The sequence below is a fragment of the Mastigoproctus giganteus genome, chromosome 8 (genome assembly GCF_048544385.1).
Source record: "Mastigoproctus giganteus isolate SK-2022 chromosome 8, ASM4854438v1, whole genome shotgun sequence".
Lineage (NCBI taxonomy): Eukaryota > Metazoa > Arthropoda > Arachnida > Uropygi > Thelyphonidae > Mastigoproctus > Mastigoproctus giganteus.
This window is the reverse complement of record NC_143582.1, coordinates 129,632,051-129,653,683: the sequence shown is the minus strand read 5'-3', so window position 1 is coordinate 129,653,683 and position 21,633 is coordinate 129,632,051. Positions and strand designations below refer to the sequence as shown.

General features: G+C 39.7%; 1 protein-coding gene across 1 annotated transcript in view; it reads left to right on the top strand.

Annotated features, from left to right (window-relative positions):
• LOC150081819 (RIMS-binding protein 2-like) overlaps positions 1–21,633 on the top strand; it is a 1,020,459-nt gene that overhangs the window by 655,876 nt on the left and 342,950 nt on the right. The window contains exon 18 of the mRNA XM_090380329.1: positions 10,532–10,663. Coding sequence (XP_090236455.1) covers positions 10,532–10,663 — 132 coding nt within the window. The remainder of the gene's footprint in view (positions 1–10,531; positions 10,664–21,633) is intronic.

Sequence of the window (21,633 nt, the reverse complement as noted above, 5' to 3'; positions counted from 1 at the left end):
GGATTTGCTTACTTTCTTTGCTGCCTCCCTTAATATAACTGGATAGTCCCATCTACACCATGTGCCTTTCTTACGTTTAACCTCAACAATTTCTCCTCCACTTACCTCTCAGTTATTACAAAATCATTTAGCTACCTGTTAAGAGTTTGAATGGTTGATAAATTTATATCTTATGGTTGATAAATTTCTGGCGTCCACTTCCCTACAAAATTCTTCATGTATGAATGTGGATATAAAATAACCATTCAGTTTTTCAACTTCCTGAGCAGGATCATCAACAGTCTAACCATCAATATGAAGTGGACCAATATGATTCAACCCCAAAGATTTCTCATAATCTGCCCATGCCTGCCTAACCTACTTTCTGACTTGATTACAGAGTAGCTTATATCTACCATAGGCTTCTTATCAGGAATGGTTCCTGATAATTTATAGGCATCCCATGCATATTTCTCCCCTGCCATGAGTCTTTTTGTTCATCTGTCATGCGGCGCCTCCGTAGCCGGGTGGGCAGGAGAAGCAGTGCATAGCACACGCTTCTTGATTAGACCGGGGTTCGAGCCCGTGACCACCAAATATGGAGGATGCGGAAAGGTCAGGGAATGACCACCGCATATCCCGGAGCAATATGGCCTTAGTTGCTAATGCTCCTAAAAACCAAATAACAAACAAACATCATCTGTCATCCATTTAGGCCTAAACCTTGAACAGTATTTCTTGGTTGGTATTGAAAAGGCTAGTAGCTTCCAAAATTTTTCCTTGAATGCTTCCCATTTAGAATTTGCTGTTGGTCCATCATTAGTTGGTTTCACTGTACAGAATTAAAAACTGTGTGAGACCATCATAGTCCCTTTACAAAAGCCAAACCCTTCCTTTTACCCCTGTTGGTAGTTACATTTTTAAGTAAATCCAACATCAGTACACAGTGATCACTGCCACCTAGTGTTTCCTTTATCTGCAGATTTTTAATGCATAAATAATCACTGCTGATAATGTTGTTGTTGTTATTTGGTTTTTAGGAGCATTAGCACCTAAGGCCATATTGCTCCGGGATATGCGGTGGTCATTTCCTGACCTTTCCGCATCCTCAGTATTTGGTGGTGACGGGCTCGAACCCCGGTCTGATTAAGAAGCGTGTGCTACGCACTGCTGCTCCTTCCCACCTGGCTAAGGAGGCACCCACTGCTGATCATCAAATCAAGAGTATCTGATCTGTGGTTGCTTCTCAAACATGCTGCAGTCATCCAATAAATCCACAAAAGTCTTGCTAGTGTGCAAGTTACCAATCTCCAAGTTCCAGCCAATACCTGGAAAGTTGAAATCCTTCATTATAAGACATTCTGTTTACTGGCCCACTCTTCCTCTGTACAGTTGTTTGTTGTACTCAACGTAGTCATTAGGCCTGTAATACACTCCTACACTCAATTTTGGGTTCCCAGTTCTTATATATTGCACCAAACCAACTCAGCCTTGCACTAGTTATCCATGTCAACTGGATGTACTTCCTTAGATTTTATGTTTCCTAACTAACAGCATAATCCCTTCTCCCTTCCTAATCTGTCTGTCCTTTCTGTGCACGTTGTACTCTTAAAATTCCAATTCTGCATTCCTTATATCTGCGACATCGCTGATATACCAACAATATCTGCCTTTGATATCTTGATCAGCACTTCAAATTCATTGAATTGAATTACTTTACTCCTATCATTGGTGTACATGCAAGTATACAAGCACCTATTCTTACTCTTAGTTACCCTAACACAACCCATCCATTTACTTGTTCCATGATTTTGTATTGTGTTTTTGTATGGGCGGTTCCTAGAACAGAAGTTCATCTCTGCCTGATTGCTCTGTTCAGTTTTTACAAACTCTGTCAAGGTATGTCATGTAATAAAAGACCAGTCATGCAATAAAAGGCCAGTGTATGTCATGTAATAAAATAAAAAAAAAAATTCCATCCCACACAGGACAGAGCATCCTATGCTGGTTGAACTGGGATAGGGGAAAAGGAAGCAGGAAAAAAAAAAGTTTTTCATCCCATACAGATTTTCATCCCACACAGATTTTCATCCCACACGGGATAAAGTGATAGGACAGAAAAATTTTGTCTGTGAGCTTGTGTGTGTGTTCTGTAGTGTAGTGTTGTGTATTGGCCTTTTGGCTACTTGGAAGCAGTGATCACCTAGACTTCCACTTCCAGGTACTTGTCCGTAGCTGCTGGAAAGCGAGGCCTCCTCTACTATCTGCTCGCCCTCATCCCTTGGGAACAAGTTTCCCAGGGAGGAAAAGAAAACTAGAGTAAGGTGAAGAGGGGGAAAGATGAAAGAGGAAGGGAGTTCCCCGGCCCAGGGAAGCCCTAGTCCAGGATAAATTTTTGTTAGGAAAAAATTTAAAAAAATGAGAGTGGGTGAGAGAGGTTGCTAATCTGACCTGGGGAGCCCCAAGAAGGTGAGAATGAAAAAAAAAAAAAAAAAAAAAAAAAAAAGCCTTTAAATCCCACGTCCTGATCGAGGAAAGGAAGGGAGCGTCATTTGGGTGCCATCAGATAGATAGAAAAAATAAAAATAATTATAATAAAAAAAAAAAAGAAAAAAAAAAAAGTTTTTCATCCTGCACCAGGATTTTTATCCCACACAGGACAGAGAGGGAAAGAGCATCAGGAGAGTGTATTGCTATTCCGGATCCAGGAACTAGTCCCAGACTCAGAACAGAATAAATGCAAAGAGAGAGAGAGAGAGCAAAAAAAAATTTTTTTGATAGGACATTTATCATTTTGCAATCCGCTCAAATCCTAGGTTGGTGGTCAGTTCTAGTCAGGTTTAGGTGTCTGTGTCTGGTGAAAACTTCCTTAGCAAATGTTTGGAAGGCCCTCAGGTTGTCAGTCATCATAATAAATTGGTCAATATGGCTAGGGTCAAGGTTTGTCACAATAGTTTTCAGGTGTGCTCGCTGCTCTTCATATTGAATGCAGTCAAAGCAGTAGCGTAGCTACCCTTTTTCGGGCCTGGAGGCAAAGAACATGTTCGGGCCCCTACTTAATTAATGAAAATTGCAAAAACAGGAGACAGCCAAAGATGCTGGGCCCCTAAAGGACCCGGGCCCGGAGGCAATTGCCATGCCTGTCTACATGGTAGCTACGCCACTGAGTCAAAGATTATATGGAACCAGTTCTTTTCCCCCACATCGCATTGATCCATGTTTGAGAGTCCCAGCTGAAATAGCTTCTCATTAAGGAAAGATGTATCAAGGCTCATTGAGAACCACCGTCCCACTAATTTAGTCATTGTAAACGTTACATCTGGGAGGAATCTTTTATTCACAGCCCCAAAGTTCAAGATATCCCATCTGTAAATAGGGAGGAAAACCACTTTATAGTATATCAGGAGTGTTCTTTTAGAGAGGCCCCAGTCACTTCTGAATACTCTAATGGCTGTGATGAACCTCTTTACCTTAGTGGCCATTTGCTGCAGGTGCGGCAGGAAAGACAGCTTGTGGTCAATTACCACTCCTAAGACTTTGGTTTGTAGTATCAGAAGTTGGATGCCATTGATCTTGACCTGAGGGAGCCACCTGGTATCTACCTAGTTTAGTTTTGAATATGATCATGTTTGATTTGGCAGGGTTGATTTGTAGTTTGTTGGTTCTAGCCCTGGTCAAGAGATGATTAATTACCCATTGGGCATTTGTTTCTATTGCAGATCATGACCTTCCTGAGAATATGATGGTTAGATCATCAGCAAAGGCTGTGATTTTTGTGTTGTCAAAGGTATTATGTAGCCAGTCTTGTAAGACCATATTCCATATCAGGGGCCCCAGGATGGAACCTTGGGTGGCATCTCTGATAGATAGACCATTGCACTTGGTGATGTCTTGACTTTACTATTATTGTTCTGTTGGTGAAATAGCATCTGAATAGTTTCTACAAGTTGAGGGAACATCCAGCCACCCAGAAGCAATCCAGCCACCCGGAGGTGGAAGAGAAGACAGTAAGTGCCTCCTCACAAGACCTTCCTGGGATCAAATCATACTGTGAAGGAGAGATGAGCTCTTTAGTGTTAGTGAAGAGATTGGTGATTCTTAAGGCTTAGGCATTTTAGTATTTTGCCCAGATTAGCTAAGAGCACAATAGGCCTGAACGACTTTGGGTCAGTAAGCGGTTTATTGGGCTTGGGTATGAGTTTAATCAATACCACCTTCCAGTCATTGTGGAAGCATGAGGAAGAGAGACACTTGTTGTAAAGCAGGAGTAGGTATTCTGGTTTAAATCTACAGAAGCATATTATGAAGACATACTCAATACAGTCAATACCTGGGCATTTATTCATGTTGATTCTTTTGAGGACTGATTCCAGCTCCTGCAAAGTAAACGGTTCCGAATTGTCTCCCAGCAGTTCTTGAAATCCTCAGCATGCTTTCTAGGCCACTGCTCATTACAAGAGAAGCAGTGCAAGAATCACTTTCACCTCTGCCGGTGGCTGTTTTTAATCTATTATGTGGTAAATATTCTGGAATGTTCTAGAATATCGTTACGTATGGAAGAAAAGTCAGGATGTCTCTGGAATGTTCTAGAACTTTTGATGGAGTTCACTAGAAACATTGTGAGCCTTCTAGAAACTTCATTACTAGTATATTACAAGTGGGTTCTGCACCAAGCAAGCATTTTCGTATTTCAAAAAGTGTATGTGTTTCAGAGAGCAAGTGGTGAACAAAGTGAACTAGTGTTTTAGTGAATTTGTGTTTGTAAACAAGTATTATGTGCATTAGTTTCAATTGTGAACTATGTTTATTTTAGAAATAAAAATCTACAATTTCTTAATTGTGTTTTTATGTGCACATTCTTCAACCATACATAAAGTATGTCGCTTTCTTGCTGAAATTAGCCTCATAGGTTTAGCTACATTTGCAGAGAAGTGGTATTAAAATTGTAGCAGAAGCCAATGTCACAATTTGTGATAAAAATCATATGAACTCTATTTTGGATACAAGGTCGGATATCAAGATGTAGTATTGCCTCCAAAGATTTCCTGTAGCTCATGTTCAAGGACATTAACAGAGTGGCTTAGAGGTAATCATAAATTGATGCCTTTAGATGTTCTAGTGATATGGCAGGAACCTCGAGATGACATAAACGATTGTTTCTTTTGCATGACCACTATTTCTATTTTGCTTGGAAAATCGAGCATAAAGTGTAGTATCCCATCATAAAAAACCAAATATAAATTAGAGTATCCCAAGAATATATTAAAGAGTATCCCAACCATAAAAATAGAGTATCCCAGGTGTAAGACCTTGCATTTTACTGCATAGAAACATAGTTGCCACTTTTCTGACTATTCTTCTGCCTGTTCAAGTCACTCTGAAGGAGTGCTGCTTGGTATTGGTCATTAACTACTCTACCACTGTTTACATCATCTTCAGATTTTGACATCAAGTCAAAATTTGAATGGGAATGTAGGAAATGCAGCTTTAATGACATGTTGCATTCCAACTCTCTGTACACTAAAGTTAGCTCATCCACAATTTCACTGTAATTTTGTGATTTCTCATTACCTAAAAAAATTTCCAGCAGATGCTTTCAAATACCTTCCATGCTCTTATTTCTGTAGCATTTAATTTTTTAGCAAATTCCACATAGCAGTTTCATTTGAGGACCCACAAAAATTCCCTCTTTTATTTGGCCTCATGGATTCAAGGAAACTTTTGCCTCAAACAGGAAAATCCTTCATTTTTTAATCCATCGCTTTCACAAATATTTTTCATCAAACCTAGCTTGATGTGCATTGGAGGTAAATAGATTTTGATTTATCCACTAAAGGAGGATATACTACTTTTTTTCTGGCCTGGTGGTTTCTGAACAGTTTGGCCGTTTTTTTACCCTGTAGTTGCAATCCTTTGCTTGGCTGTCCCACTCGCATAAAAAACAACAGTATTTAGTGTATCCACCTTGCAACCCAATCAGCAAAGCTACCACTTTTAGGTCGGCTTATAGGTTCTCGTACATTTCCTTCATGTGAACTGCATGGACTAATGGTATAAATAGATACTTATTTCCATTATAGAGTAAAACTGCTTTCAAACTGATGTTGGATCAATCATTGAAAAGCCTCCATTGCTCAGGGACATGCTTCAGATGTAACTTTTTCATTAATTCAATTCCTGGACATTGTTACAATAAACCAAAAGTAAACCAAAGCACCATCCATGGATTAGTAGGTCATTATGTTCGTTAGATTGTCTCTTCCTATAAAAAGACACCTTGACAACCTTTTCAAGAAGATTCCACTGCTGAAGCCAGGATCCTAGTAACTGAGCATTGCTTTTGGAGAGGTCCAAATCATTCAATTCTGCCTGAGTGATTAGATGCGGCTTTGCAGTTTCAAGAGTTGAAAAGTCTGGATCTGTACTCATTCTAGGTTCTACATCTTCTGAGTTCTGTAGAACTCAGGAGGGTGCAGTACTCATTCTGGGTTCTGCAGCCTCCTTTTCCAATCCTGAATCAGGGTCAAGTCTATAAGTTTCTGGTAGCTTTGGCACTAGCATTGTATCATTGTGAAGGATCGGCAGAAAATTACTGTTTTTTCTGATTTTCATTGACAACATTGATGTTGAAATAGAAGTCTTGATGTCAGAATATGCAGACAATGTGAAGATTGGTAGAGTAGTTAATGATCAGTACCAAGCAACATTCCATTAGGGTGACTTGAACAGGCTGCAAGGATAGTCAGAAAAGTGGCAGCGATGTTTTAATGCAGCCATATGCAAGGTCTTACTCTTGAGGAATAGCAACACCAAAATGAACTATACACTTGGTGCGGTTGAATTAAAAACAGTAGAGGAAGGAAGCAATCTGGGAGTTATAATACATGCAGATATTAAGTTTTCTGAGTAGTGCAAACAGGTGGCCAGTAAAGTCCATGATGTCCTTTCGATGATTTCTTGAACATTAACCTGTAGAGATATGCAGGTCATATAAGTTAATTTATAAGTCAATTGTAAGACTACATTTGGAATATGCTCAAGTATGGAGACCTCACTGAAGAAAGACATCCAGTTTCTTGAAAAGGTCCCAAGGTGTGAAACTTGCATAGTGAGTTTGACAAAAGGGGTGGCCATATGAGGAAAGGCTCTGGTTATGTGGGCTGCAGAGCTTGACAACCAGGCACCTCAGAGGTGACCTGCTTGAGGTTTATAAGGCTCTGAGAAGGGTTATTGAAATGAATTAGGCTAGATTGTAGGAAGTTTTCTTTTAGCCAGTGAGTCTTTGATTGCTGGAACAGGTTGCCTTTGCAGGTAGTTAAGGCTGAAAGTTTGAATAAATTAAAAGATCAACGGGTTAGTTACATATATGAGGAGAGAAGCAAATAATTTGTGTTTTCTTATCAACTTGGTCTCCCCCTCCCGAACATTGTAGCAAAATCCTGTGGCTTGCTTGCACTGTGTGGCTATTACTATTTATATATAAAAGTTAATTGTGTTCACTTCATTGCACCTTGCAGCATGATTCATAAGGTTTAAGGTTTTCTGATGCATTAGCATCAGACTTATAATGCACCAAACTTATATTACATAAGGCAAAAACAATAAAAACAAGGCTCACAGAAATCTATGGAGAGAGGTCACCATTGATATTGTTTATGTATATCCACGGCTTAAAATGGATAAAAGAAGTAGTAGTCTAATGCAGTCAAAGGTAGCAAATGCTAAACCTATGCAAGGCATGGAAAATAAAGTGAAAAAAAAAATGAGGGAGATAGAAAGTGATAGAAGGTAACAGAAAAAAAAAATGTACAATAATAGATAAATAATTACAAAATTGATAAAATTATGAAGACGAGAAGTTAAATTAAATCGACAACAGAAATTTGTAGAAACATATAACTTATTAGTCTAATCCAAATAAAGATAAAGAGATTTGAAACCAGAGGAAAAAATAACTTACAATATAGAGACAAATAAGTAAAAATTGTAAAATTTGTATCTTATTAAAGCACAGCAATTACTCATTGGCATGCATTTTTCAGTTTTTGTTTCATTTTCTCCCACATGCATTTGTGTTGTTACCTTTTCCTCGTGTGACTCTATATTGTAAGTTATTTTTTCCAAAGGTACTTATTTATTACTATGGTTTCAAATCCCTTTACCTTTACTTGGATTAGACTAATAAGCTATGTTTCTAGAAATTTCTGTGTTGATTCCAGTTTTTAATTTCTTGTCTTCATAAGTTCATCAATTTTGTAATTATCTATCTCTTATTATGTTTTTTTTTATTACATTCACATTCTATTCCCTTTCTATCACCCCCATTTTTTTTTCACTTTATGTATATTATTATTTGCCATATAGTGCAAAGAAGTCTGAGGCTTATGCTGCACCAGCCAAAAAAAAATTCCAAGTTACCCTGAGAGAGAGAGAGAGAGAGAGAGAGAGAGAGAAAGGAATCACCAAGAAAGAGAAGAATTATGATATTCAGCTCAGAACCCTGGGTGTGCCAAGCCCATACTCATCAGATGTAAGCAACACACTCTTCGGAGCTAACTCACCATGGATGTACTCTGTGTACTATATATATTAATAATGTAAACACACACACACACACATATTACAGGCCGCCGTAGCCTAGTGGTCAGGCACGTGGGTGCATAAGTATACGTGCCTTGAGTGGCCGGGGTTCAAGCCCGTGACTATTGAATACGGTGCTTTTTCTTGTATTCTATCTATCTTGTTAACTCCTCTGACTGTTTGGTTGTCCCGGAGTATAAACAGAAAATTTATTTTTTATTTTTATTCTTTTGACATTGTGACCTACTTCCATAGGTTACCGGAAACCTTGTTTTTGTTGCTTCTGCCTTATCCTGGTGCACTGTATAGTCTTTATTACTAATGCACCAGGAGAACTTAAATGTTGTGTGAGGTATATACGTTTTGAGCAGTGAAATGAAAATTATTTTTATATACTATTCAATTAATTACAAATTAATTGGGTAACATGGTAATTAGTTATTTACTTTCCACTTCTTTTAATCCCTAGAAAAAGAAAAAAAATTCAATTAATTATTTAAGAAATAATAATCAAATGTACCTTAAATGTAACACAATTGCATACATTTCTTAAGTTATTCATATTTTATGTTACATTCTTTGTATTTTTCTCCCATTACCTTTGAATTACTGCATACTGTTATACAGGGCGATATTTCACTTTTTGATATTACAGCCAGTCTCTTTAGTGTTGTCTAAATTTATTTAATTTAGGTTTTATAAGAATTTTTCAACTTTGGGCTTTTTTGTGTTTCCACAATTTATTGTGCTGTTCCATTTTAATATTATTTTCACATTTGCCATACGTGCGTGCATGTGTGTTTTGTGCTATTCTTCTTTTTTTAAGTAGAATAGTACAAAAGTATGAAGGTGAATTTGATTAAAACAAGTTATGATGAGTTCAATTGTGATTTTGAAGACAGCAAAAAAAAAAAACCCTGCCTCTGTACTTGAACTTGTGATCATTATGTTAATAATGCATGTGCTTCTAGTACTTTAGAGATAGTGTAATTTCTTTGTTTTTTAACTTACTGCATAAAAATGAAAAATTTCATGAATTCTCAATTACAAAATGGACTGACATACCAGATTAGAAAATCGAAAAATAAAATTGATTAATTTTTGTAAAAGGTTTGGTTTCTGTACAAACTGTGCTGTACTAGTTCCATATATATATATACTGTGTGCTTTTGGGTGTACTTTTTAAAATGATCTGTAGAGATAAAGGGAATGAATTAAGTGAAATCATTAATGATGAATATATTATGGCAAATTAAGGCATCATTCCTACTATTAAATCAAACTATTACTCTTAAAATTTGTTGCAAAGAAATGAAAGATAAAATTTTAGCTTAGAAATTCATAAATCAGCGGGTACTTTACTGATACTGCCTAAAAGTAAGTTTTTGTCTGGTAGATACTAGTTTTAATACAAATTAACAGAAAAATGAATTAGGAATTACTGCTGTATTCAAACAAGGGCATGTTTTAAAATACAATTAATCCACAAATGGTAATTAGCAATTGGTAAAACAATCATTTTTTCTGCACACATTTAACTGATTAATTTTGGAATTTTGCTGAACATGAAAAGTAAAAATCGCCCATTTCTGTGTACCCCCAGTAATTAACATTTAAAATATATTATTTAAGAAACAAATGTGTGCATTACAACAAGATTCACATCCATGCTAGGATCGAGGAATACAAACAAAGAACTATATATATTATAAACTTAGAAAGGTCATCATATACCCAATATTCAGTTAAATTCCAAAAAAAAAAAAAAAAAAGTCAATAAGTTTACTTTTTACTAATTATATCCATAATTGTGGTGCTAATGTTATTTTACTATTTTATCCTTTATTGCACTTATGTTACTAGCTGAGGGATGGAGGGATTCTTCAAAAAAAATTCTAAGACATCAGATAAAATAAATGCACAATATGATACAAGTGCCTTATAACTTTTCTTTCTTCCCCCCTTCCCCCAGGACTGTCATCCAACACTATGTATCGAGTATCTGTAAGGGTGAAACCTGGAAGGCTGCTGTACAATGATGAGAAAAATACTAAAAAGTTAGATTCATTGATTAGCTATGTTGAGTTCAACACTCTCCCTAAAGGTATGGACATATGTTTTAATGATTTTAATTATAAATAAATGAATTGTTGGGCACTTATTTGTTAAAGTATGTGGTTAACCATTTTCATTTTTACAAATTAATTATCAGTGTTTATTGTTATCTGTTTTCTCTTCTTGTAACCTTTAGTATCCCCAGACCGGTATAACTAATCCTCTTCATCTATATCATTGATTCCAGCATCTTATGATTATCTGACATTAAGACACCATCTTATGGTTGATTTTTTTTTTTTTTCACATATGTTTTGACCTGCTTTCATAATAAATCGATTTTCTATTCAGTATCGTGTTCTGTTACAATCATTAGCATTAGTAGAGGCATATGATGCAAGAAAGCAAGCTTATGCAGCTTCAGCCAAAAAAAAAAAAAAAAAAACCACTCCCATTTCACTCCTCCATTCATTTGAAATGCCTGTCCAGCTCAGCCTTAAATTTATTTAGACTATCAACTTCCACAACAAGGGATGGAAGTCTGTTCCACCAACCAACCACTCGCTGGCTAAAGGCAAACTTCTGTGCATCGCCTAGACATATATTTCCTCAATTTGAATTTATTCCCTCTCAGGTGATTATTCTGAGCAAGAGGAAGAATCCCATCAGCATTGAGCATGCTCAAACCATTCAAGGCTTTATACATCTCAAACAGATCACCTCGCAGTTGCTTAGTCTCCAGACACTGTAATTTGCAAAACTTAAGCCTTTCCTCGTAAGAGCAACCCTTTGTTCCATTCACTAATCTTGTTGCCCTTCTCTGTACTCGTTCTAAAAGCTCTACATCCTTCTTAAAATGAGGCCTCCAGACCTGTATACAGTACTCAAGGTGTGGCCTTATACAAGGGGATAATCACCTCATTATCCTTGCTAGAAAAATTCCTGTATATCATTGACAAGACACCATGAGCTAATCTTGCAGACTGCACTGCTCAGAAAACTTCATATCTGCTTGCACAATTACCCTCTGGTGCTTTTCACTCTCTACCACCCTGAGTGTAGTACCACGCAGTTGATACATTACTCTGGGGTTACTGCTTCCCCAACGTAGTACTTTACATGTGTCAATGTTAAACTTCAGTTGCCACCTCTCAGCCCATCTGCTCAACTTTTCTAGATCCTGTTGCAGCATAATACTATCATTAGTGTCATTATCAACCCTGTCGACCTTCATATCGTCTGCAAACTTGGACATTAAGTCTGATATACCATCATCAATATCATTAATGAATACAGAAAACAACAATGGACCCAACACTGAACCCTGGAGGACTCCACTAATAACATTAGTCCACGAAAAGAGCAGTGTCCATTGATTACCACTTTCTTTCTTCTCCTACTCAACCATCCCATTCTCTCAGGTATATCAAGCTGGGCTTTGCTACCTTGGAAGAGTAAAATGCTGATGGATTTGATATTCAAGTAGGACTAAAGTCAAGTAGACTGAATTTAAGTGAAGTCCCGTCATTCTCTGGCAACCATATCCTCTGCTTCCACCTTCATAATTATGGAACTGTTAGTAACCCTTGGTATAACTCCCAAATGCAAGTCCAGGAATACAGCACCTAGTATACTGGAGGTGACCATTCGGGTGTGAACCAATGTAAGCAGGGGTTGAGATGTGGAGGACACATCTTGCAGAGGAATGCCACCCTCTCTGTGTTACCAGGGAATGCTAGTTGTTATATAACTCTCATCAAGCGGTACAATTCCACCACTTTGTTTATTGGAAGCTTAAAGCGATGGAACCCATGTTTAGTTTCCAGTGCAAAGCTCTGGAGACTAAACATGGGGTCCCTCTCCCATCTCTTCCATCATGCAGTATGACTGATGTCTTTTGAGGTTACAATGGACATAATGGCAAGGTCCAGTCTTCCTTACATGTCGAAATTACAGCTCTAAAAGAGTGTTCACTAGTTGTTAATCTCCAGATCAAACCTATTAGTATCTCTGAAAGAAGCTTCCGAATCAGCTAGTGTATAATCTAAATGCCTCAACTCCACCAGATAGTGACTAGAGAGAGCATTGTCAAAGCCACATTATATGATCAAAATTTAAATACGTCGTTTTTTGACCAAGTAGTTGGGTATATGCTTTCCATGTGTACACCATATCCAAAAACTTCATTATTTCATACAACACATCCTGTCTCCCTTTTCTTACTACTTAATACATCGTGACTAGTAGTAGCAGTAGTAGAGGCAAATGATGCAAGAAAGCAAGCTTATATAGCATCAGCCAAAAATAAAAAATAAAAAAAACACACTTACACAGTTTACCCATTCGTACCCTCCATGAATTTATCTAGTTCTTCCTTGAATTCATTCGATCCAACCCCTTCCACAACAGATGGATGCTTGTCCCAGCAAACAACCACCCGCTGGCGGAAGGCAAACTTCTGCACATCTATCTTGCAACCATCCTTCCTCAACTTGAATTTCTGTCCCCTCATGTGTGTAGTCTCAGCAAGTGAAAGAATGCCATTAACATTCCACTTACTCAATCCATTCAGTTCTTTAAACACCTCAATCAGATCAGGTCACCAGTCTCAAGATGCTGCAGTTTGCAGAACTGAAATCTTTCTAGGTAAGAGCACCCTTTTGTACCCTTCACTAGTCGCTGTTCTTCTCTGCACCTGTTGCAGCAGATCTACATCCTTTCTAAAGAGAATCCTCCAGAACTGTATACAGTACTGAAGATGCAGCCTAACCACAGCCTTATACAAAGGGATAATCACCCCTTATCCCTGCTAGAAAAATTCCTGTATATCCTTGACAAAACCCCATGAGCTATACTGGCAGCATGTCTGCACTGCTCAGAGAATTTCTGTCTGATCACACAAGTACCCCCAAGCCTTTTTCATTCTCCACTGCACTGAGTGTAGTACCATGCAGTTGGGAAGTTACTCTAGGGTTACTACAACCATATGTGGTACCTTGCAAATGTCAATGTTAAACTTCAACTGACATTTTGAGGATTTAGTGTCAAACAACATTAACTACAAAATTGCATTTTCTTTTTGTGATAACTTTAGTTTTACTTTTTTTACAAATAACAATGTTATAGAACTGTATCTCTATAATACTTTACAAAGCTTAGGCTGTAAGTACTGGCGCACTATGGTCATAGTTGCCGATGCACCCAATAAATCCCGAGACAAACAAACAAGCTGTAAGTACATTTCCCGGTAAGCCAAGAAAATGTCAATTGACTGTTTTTTTTTTTTTTTGTTAATTGCAAAAACATCAAATACAAAATGATTTTGTAGTTAATGTTGTTTGGTTTGACACTAAACCGTAGATTTCTGAGCCCAGTGACCCAATTTTCCTAGATCTTGTTGCAGTAGTTTACTCTGATGACTGTCATTAACCACCCTGCCAGTCTTTGTATCATTTGCAAACTTAGACATTAAGCCCTATATACCTTCATCAATTCATTGATAAATATTGAAACAATAGTGGGCCTAGCATAGTGTTTGGGTTGGGGGCACCTCTGGTAATTCCCCATAGCTGTGCCTTATACTGTATGCAGTAAAACAGTACTCTGTGAAAGCCAGAAGTGTGAGTAGTGTGTTGTTTTATAAAGTGTAGTGTTGGGTTGGGTTGGGTTGTCATCTAGCTTTTCGCTGTGGGGCCCCTGATGGGACTCCACATTGCCCATCTCTGGGAGGTAGCCAGGCAGTCCCAAAATCTCTGACTAGTCTCTGCCAGGGTCACCTGAGTTTCCTGACAGAGACCAGATAAGAAAAGAAAAAAAAAAAAAAAAAAAGAGAGAGAGTGTAGGAAAGTGAGGATATAGTTGAGGGGAGAAAAGAGAGAGATAGGATGAGCCTTGAGGATGACAGCAATGGTATCTTCAGGTGAGATGGAGATGTCTCCATCAGATAAAAGAGGGGGGAAGGGGCACAAAATTGACAGTGCAAGGGAGCACTGCATAGGTCACTGTTTAGCAGGTAGAGTCAAGTCCAAGTGATGTTTAGATATTTAGATCCAGTGATCAATTGTTAAAAGGTTATGGCCTAGATGGGGTTTTCGCTTTTCAAACAGGTCCTGGGCGAAGGCAATATAGTCTTCTTTGTTTTCCAGTACTTGGTGCTCAACGTTTTTTGGAAGACAGTGTATCCTAATGAGTAGACTACATCTTACATCCTCATAGATTTCACAATCGTACATAAGATGGTCCCAGTTTTCAGAGGAGCTGCAATGGCACAGGGATCATCAATGATACCCAGCGCCTCCAATTTTCCTTTGATTGATCCATGGCCAGTAAGTAGGAATGAGACATACAGACCAGGGGAGAACCACAAAGGTGACTCTGGGTAAGTTCTGAAAATTTCAGGGATGAATTTTTTAGTGATAGTTCCTTTAGTAGAATTAGTCCATCTTGGCTGCTAAGTCTGCATTAAGTGTCGTGTCAGCTGCTTTTTCTCTGCCTTGGTATTGTTGGCAGGATCAGTTGTGAATCCAAGACACATGGTGGATCACTCCTGGGAAAGACTATACAGTCCATTGGAAGTGCACCAGCCAGCACCTGCAGAATATGGGTGCTCACGGTGCAACAGGCCCTTGTAACAAGGATGGCATGTTTCATTGTTTCTAGTTTCTGCCTGTTTACAGCCATAATAGCTTTGTGAAACCAACCCTAGATCCATAGCTGATAATGGGCTCAAAGACAGCTCCATAGTAAAGAGAGAGGGCACGCTCTTTCATGCCCCAATCTCGGCGTGAAATTTTATTTACTAGTGCAGCGTAATCATGAATTTTCTTTGTAAGGTAGGTCAGATACTGAGTGAAGGAGAAATTTCTATCCAATATAATGCCAATATATTTAAGTTCTGAGGACAGTCAGATAGTCCTGTTCTGTATATTTATTTTTGGTGTTCCTGTGGGATAGAGCATCCCTTTCAGCAGTAGGGAGTTTGTTTTTGCAGATGAGATCTGTAGTTAGTTATGATCAGTCCATTCCTCAGGGTGACAAGAGCCATGTTTGCTATGTTTTCTAATTGTTGTCTAGACTCCACTGCCAGGGTAAGGACCAGGTCATCTGCATATGCCTGGGAAGCAACATCTGGTAGGTTCATGATTAGAAAGCTGTCTAGTACTATATTCCATAGGACAGGACCCGGGACTGAACTCTGGGGGCATTCTCTGTGGGGTGTCTCTGGAAACCAAGCTGTATGGTGCTTTAACTCCTATGCTTCTTTCTGAGAGATAGTCCTTAATCCAACCACTTGAATCAAAGATTTTGCAAAAGTTAGCTGTATGGAGTCTGCCACACACGCTTGGTCACCAAAGGGAGTCAAATGCCCTGGCAAAATCGATTGAGATCATCAAGAAATATTTTTTGGTGGAGTTCCTCGCCGCAGAGATGATGCTTTCCAGTGCACCCACAGTGGAGAAGCCCTCTTTAAATCCATATTGGTTTGGTGATTGTAGGCCTACATTGTTGTAAGTGTACAGTGTTTTTGGTTCAAACGGCATCAGGGGTTCCCCCATTATGTAGTATACATTGTCATGTGATACAGTACACTGTAAAGGCCAGAGATTTAAAAGTGTATGGATATTGTGGTGTGTAATGTTTTGTACCATTGTTCATCTGGCCTTTTATCCATTGGGCTCCTAATCGGACACACCGTTGCCCACACTTGCCCTGTAGAGGCAGACCAGGTATACTCAGTATAGTTATATTTACTCTGGCAGGTATGTTCTTCTAAACTTATTCAACAGATGCCTTCAGGAAGAAACTTTTGCAGAAATTTGGAAGGTTGCTCTAGTTAAGTTGATCAGAAAGCCGGATAAGCCTTCTGGAGTGGCTAGATCGTACAGGCCGATCGCACTGCTAGCTAATTTGGGTGAATTGCTAGAGCGACTAACAGCCATTAGATTGAATACCCTACTGGTAGAACAGGATCTGCTTTCAAGGAGTCAGTAGGGGTTCTGTCCTGGAGGTTCCTGCGAGGATGCTCTTGTGGACTTTGTCTCTTCAGTTCAAAACTCGGTATATAAATATACCCTGGCCGTTTTCATCGACTTTGAGGGCGCCTTCAACTGCCTTTGGTGGGAGAGCGTCCTGGAGCATCTGCGATCGGCTAGGTGCTCCAACCACCACACGCATAATACACACAAACCGACGTCACACACATATCTGGCCAATTTGTAGTGATACTGTTCTTCACAGAGATACGTGGCGGAGTTGAACAAAAGTTCTAGGAGCCGCCCTTTACATATACACCTCCATGTTTACTCTGGCAGGTCCTACCACCTAATTTCCTGAGATTTCAGTGGCTAAAAAAAATAATAAAAATAAAGTGTTACTATAATTTACGCTGATTGGGGGTAGACTGAATGGTAATAGGGTTTTTGCATGGTTTTTTGAGTGTGGGTTTGGAATAATTTTGGTTTCATTAGACATGATTGCAAAATTAGAGAGAGGGTGGAGAGTGAAGACTGGGGGGTAAGACAGAGGTCAATATAGAAGGCGACCCGAGATGGTCAATGAAGCATGCCCATGCCCCACCAGAGGGAACAAAATGGGGATGGCAAGGAGGGGAGAGCAGACTCCCCCCCAAAGAAGTAGGAAGAAAGTACCATGCAAGAGTGTAAAGTATCGAGAGGCCAATGGCCTTGGCAGCAAGCTGCAGTAATAGTCATGTCCGGTGTGTTCGTCTCAGAGGTCACAGCTGCTGGAGTCAAGCCTGACTTGGTGATCACTGGTGTTCCACTGCAGAGACACACGCTTCTTGATTAGACCGGGGTTCGAGCCCGTGAGCCACCAAATACGGAGGATGCGGAAATCAGGGAATGACCACCGCATACCCCCATATTGCTCTGGGGATATGACCACCGCATATCCCTGGAGCAATATGGCCTTAGTTGCTAATGCTCCTAAAAACCAAAATAACAACAACAACACTGCAGGGGAACCTTGAGATGACAAGCAGTGGACTGCGTCGATTCCATTCCTGGTCCTGTTGCAGAAGGTCCATCCTTAGTATGTTTAACTCAATCTTTTTGTTTGAATGTTTCTGTCCAGTTAGGTTGAGTTATTTCATTCAGTTACTGGCTTTAGTCATGATGAATAGCAATAAGTGTCATCCACCTAAAAAACACCTCTTGCGCAAACTTGGCAAAGGCCAGGAACTCCTCTCTCTCTCTCTCTCTCTCTCTCTCTCTCTCTCTCTCTCTCTCTCTCTCTCTCTCTCTCGCCTAGAAGGTAATGCCCCAGTCCTGCTGATAAATATGTGAGTTCCATCATAAGTCAACAGCAGAGGTCCTCATAATGGTCACAGCTGTGCATAATGTGGGACCATGTTTCTGTCTCTCATGTGCAGAGGGGCCTTCCGTTATTCGAAAATAGGTTAGCTTGGCATTGAAGGCACCATGGCCCATCAGGAGAAACATAAATAGACCTGGGTGGAACCAGGAAGGGGTTCTAGGATACACGCATCTGACTGTAGACAGGGCTCCTGGTAATTTCCCCTTTTGTTGAAGCACCTTTCCCCGCCATGCGTGCTGCATGATTCTCAAGTCTGGTCCTTTCTTCTCTTTTATTCCCTATTAGATTGATGGTGTATTCCCCCAGAGTGTAGGGTAATCCTTTGGTCAGGTAGTACATCATTCTGCAGTGTATAACTTCTAGGTCCAGGGGGCAGGACTTGGAGGGTATGCATACTAACAGTATGGCAGGCACAGGTAATGACCAGGAGAATTGGGCATTGTATGGTGCCCAAGATCTTTTTGTTAACCACCATTGTGGCCCTAAGGAACCACATGAGAGAACGTATGTAATCACTGGGGATGAAGAAGGCTTTATAGTAGAGTGTTAGTTACAGGCCCCCAGTCCTTTCTTGTTATTCTGGCTATCAATTCAGCATATCTCTTATTTTTTCTCTCAAGTTTTTGAGATGAGGGTTGAAGGACAGGTTGGGGTCTAGAATGATAGCTAGATGTTTCAGTTTGACAACTAGTTTGATTGTCTGGCTATAGATTTTAATTTGTGGTGGTCTTCTTAAGTTCAGGCTGCCTTTCAACAGTATAGATTTTTTTATGTAAATGATATTTTAAAGAAGTGCATAGTGGCCCAGTTTTGAAGGAGCTTAAGTGCTTGGTTTGCTTGGACTTCCATTTGTGCTCGGCTTTCAGCAGTGACTCTCAGTATTAAATCGTCTGCGAGGCCTGGGAATTTACTTCCCCCAGGTCCAGGGCCAGGAATTCATCTAGGATCATATTCCAGAGGAGTGGTCCTAGAACTGAACCCTGTGGGCAGCCCGTGTAGAATGATCTGGTCAACTTATTATATGGTGCTATCATCTGGATTTTCTGTTGGTTAGTTAGGATTCCATAGCTTTGTACAGATTCATAGGCATGTTTGCCCTTCTCAGTCTAGCTAGGACACTTGACCACCAAATGGTGTTGAACGCCCCAGCAAAATCGACTGAGATGGCAAGAAAATATTTTTTGTCACACCCCACAGCCGCCCTTAAAAGGCCACTTAAGGAATCGATGGTAGCAATTCCTTGCTTGAATCCATATTGTGTTGGCATGGTTAGTCCAGCTGTTTCGTAGTGGTGAGTTATTCTTTTATATATCAGCCTTTCAAATAGCTTACTTGCCCCTGGGAGCAGGGCAGTTGGCCAATAAGAGTTCGGCTGTTCTGGAGGTTTTGAAGGATTCTTGGGTATGAGCTTCATGGTTGCAAGTTTCAAGTCGGCTGGGTAAGTTCCTGTTCTTAGCCATACGTTGTATAATCTTGGGGTAGATGGGATCTATCCAGTTATATTAAAGGAGGCAGCAAAGGAAGTAAGTAATCCATTAGCCATAATTATAAGAGCTTCCTTGGACTCAGGGGAGGTACCCACAGACTGGAGATGTGCAAATGTAACCCCAATTCACAAAGGAGGATCAAAGGCTGACACAAGTAATTATAGACCTGTGAGTTTAACTTCTGTTCCAGGAAAATTAATGGAAGCACTGGTTAAAGAAGCACTGCAGGATCATCTTGACAAGAATTCATTTATAGCTCAGACACAGCATGGTTTTGTTAAGGGAAGGTCTTGCCTGACCAATTTGATTGGATACTATAATGTAGTCACAAAAGAATTGGATGCAGGGAATAACTTTGATATTATATATTGATATTATTGGTGGCAAATTGTGGTATTGTGGCTACAGCCAATCACAACAGGGCCTTACCTAACAACACAAGGCCTTTGTTCTCAGCACCTGAAGAGGAAGCAGTGGCTGCCTCCATGTGACATAATTAAACTACTAAAATTGTCACACAGCCATAAATCAAGAATGGAGAATGCAATCATCATAAAAATATATATTTTTGAATCTGAATAATGGACTAATCTTTTAGGTCAGGGTACCAAGTTGGAAAGAGAAACACAGTTTCTCTTTCCAACTTGGTACCCTCTCCTTGGTCATTAGCAGGTTCAGCCTAGCTTTGTTTATCCAGCTGGCTGAAATACACATGTCACTGAAGTGCCGCCTTCTGCTATGCTGCATAGTGTTTTCGTTCCTAATTCCCTTTGAACACAAAAAAATACTTGCTTCAGTGTCATTTCCTATCTTAATTTTTACTGAAGTAATTTTATTTTCCTCAGCCAACTCCATATCACTCTGAACATTTTTCTTAACTTTACTTAATTCCCCATCTAAATCATTCTCAGGAGTCTGGTGAGTATGGGCTTGGTACACCCAGGGTCCTCAGCTGGATATCATCATTCGTCTCTTTCTTGGTGATTCCCTTCTACTTTACTTCTCTCTCTCTCTCTCTCTCTCTCGGGGTAATTCAGAATTTTTTTTTTTCTAGTGCAGCATTAGCCTCAGGCTTCCTTGCACCATATGGCTAATAATAATAAGAAGAATTAGGAGTCAAGATAGGTCAGTTGACCCAGTACCAACAGGGTAATAGAAGTAAGAAATTGATTGGAAAGTGAAGAGCATCCTGAAGAGAGATAGCGTCCATATAGTGTACATAGTGTTAGGGTCAGGTGCCACCTGTGGTTTCCCACATCTGCACCATATATACACTATGAAGAAATACAGTACTACTGTAAATGCCAGAAAAGTGTTGTGTGTTGGATGTATAGTATTGTGTTGGGTTCTGTTGTGTAACCTGGCATTTGGCAGCATGGCCCTTGGTGGAACCCCACGTTGCCCGCACACACCACTAGGAGATAGCCAGGCTGCCCATAAATTCTCTGGCTAGTCTCTGTCAGGGTCGCCTCAGCTTCCTGAGCAGAGACCAAGTTAAAAAAAAAAAAAAAAAAAAAAAAAGAGAATAATAATAATAATAATAAATTTAAAAAATTAAAAAAAACGTGATTAGATAGAGTGAGGTAGTATAGGATGTACAGAAGAGGAGGGGGAATGAATGTAAGAGTAAAGGGATATAGGCAAAGGCATCCCAAACCAGTAAATGGACACTCAGTCCATCAGGCAAAAGCGAAGAAAGGGAAAGAAATGGGATCGAAAGTGACTGTGCAAGAGAGCACAGATAGGATCGCCATTTGGCACCTCTGTCAAGTCCGGGTGGGGTCCAATCCAATGGTAGCTTTCAAACTCCAATTATCGGATAGTTGTCCATTTGATGGTGTTCATCACTGTCCGGATGGAAGTCCATCATGGTCTCAAACCGTCTGTTGTCTTCCTTGGGACCGTTGTGGTGTCAGCACAGGTACTGTAGATAAGGATTTCCTTCGGCTGAAGGAAAAGTCGTACACAAGGTGCAACCAACTCTCAGTCCCACCACAGGTGGAAGTGGGATCATCGATGATTCCCAGTGCCGTCAGTTTGCCTTTTAATGATCTATGGCCAGTTAACAGGTATGTAGCATAAAGTCCAGGTGAAAACCAGGGGAACGCCTGGGGAACACCCTGTTAATGTAAGGGAAGAACTTTCTAGTGATTTCACCTTTGTTGGAAGTAGTCCATATCACTTGCCACGCCTGCTG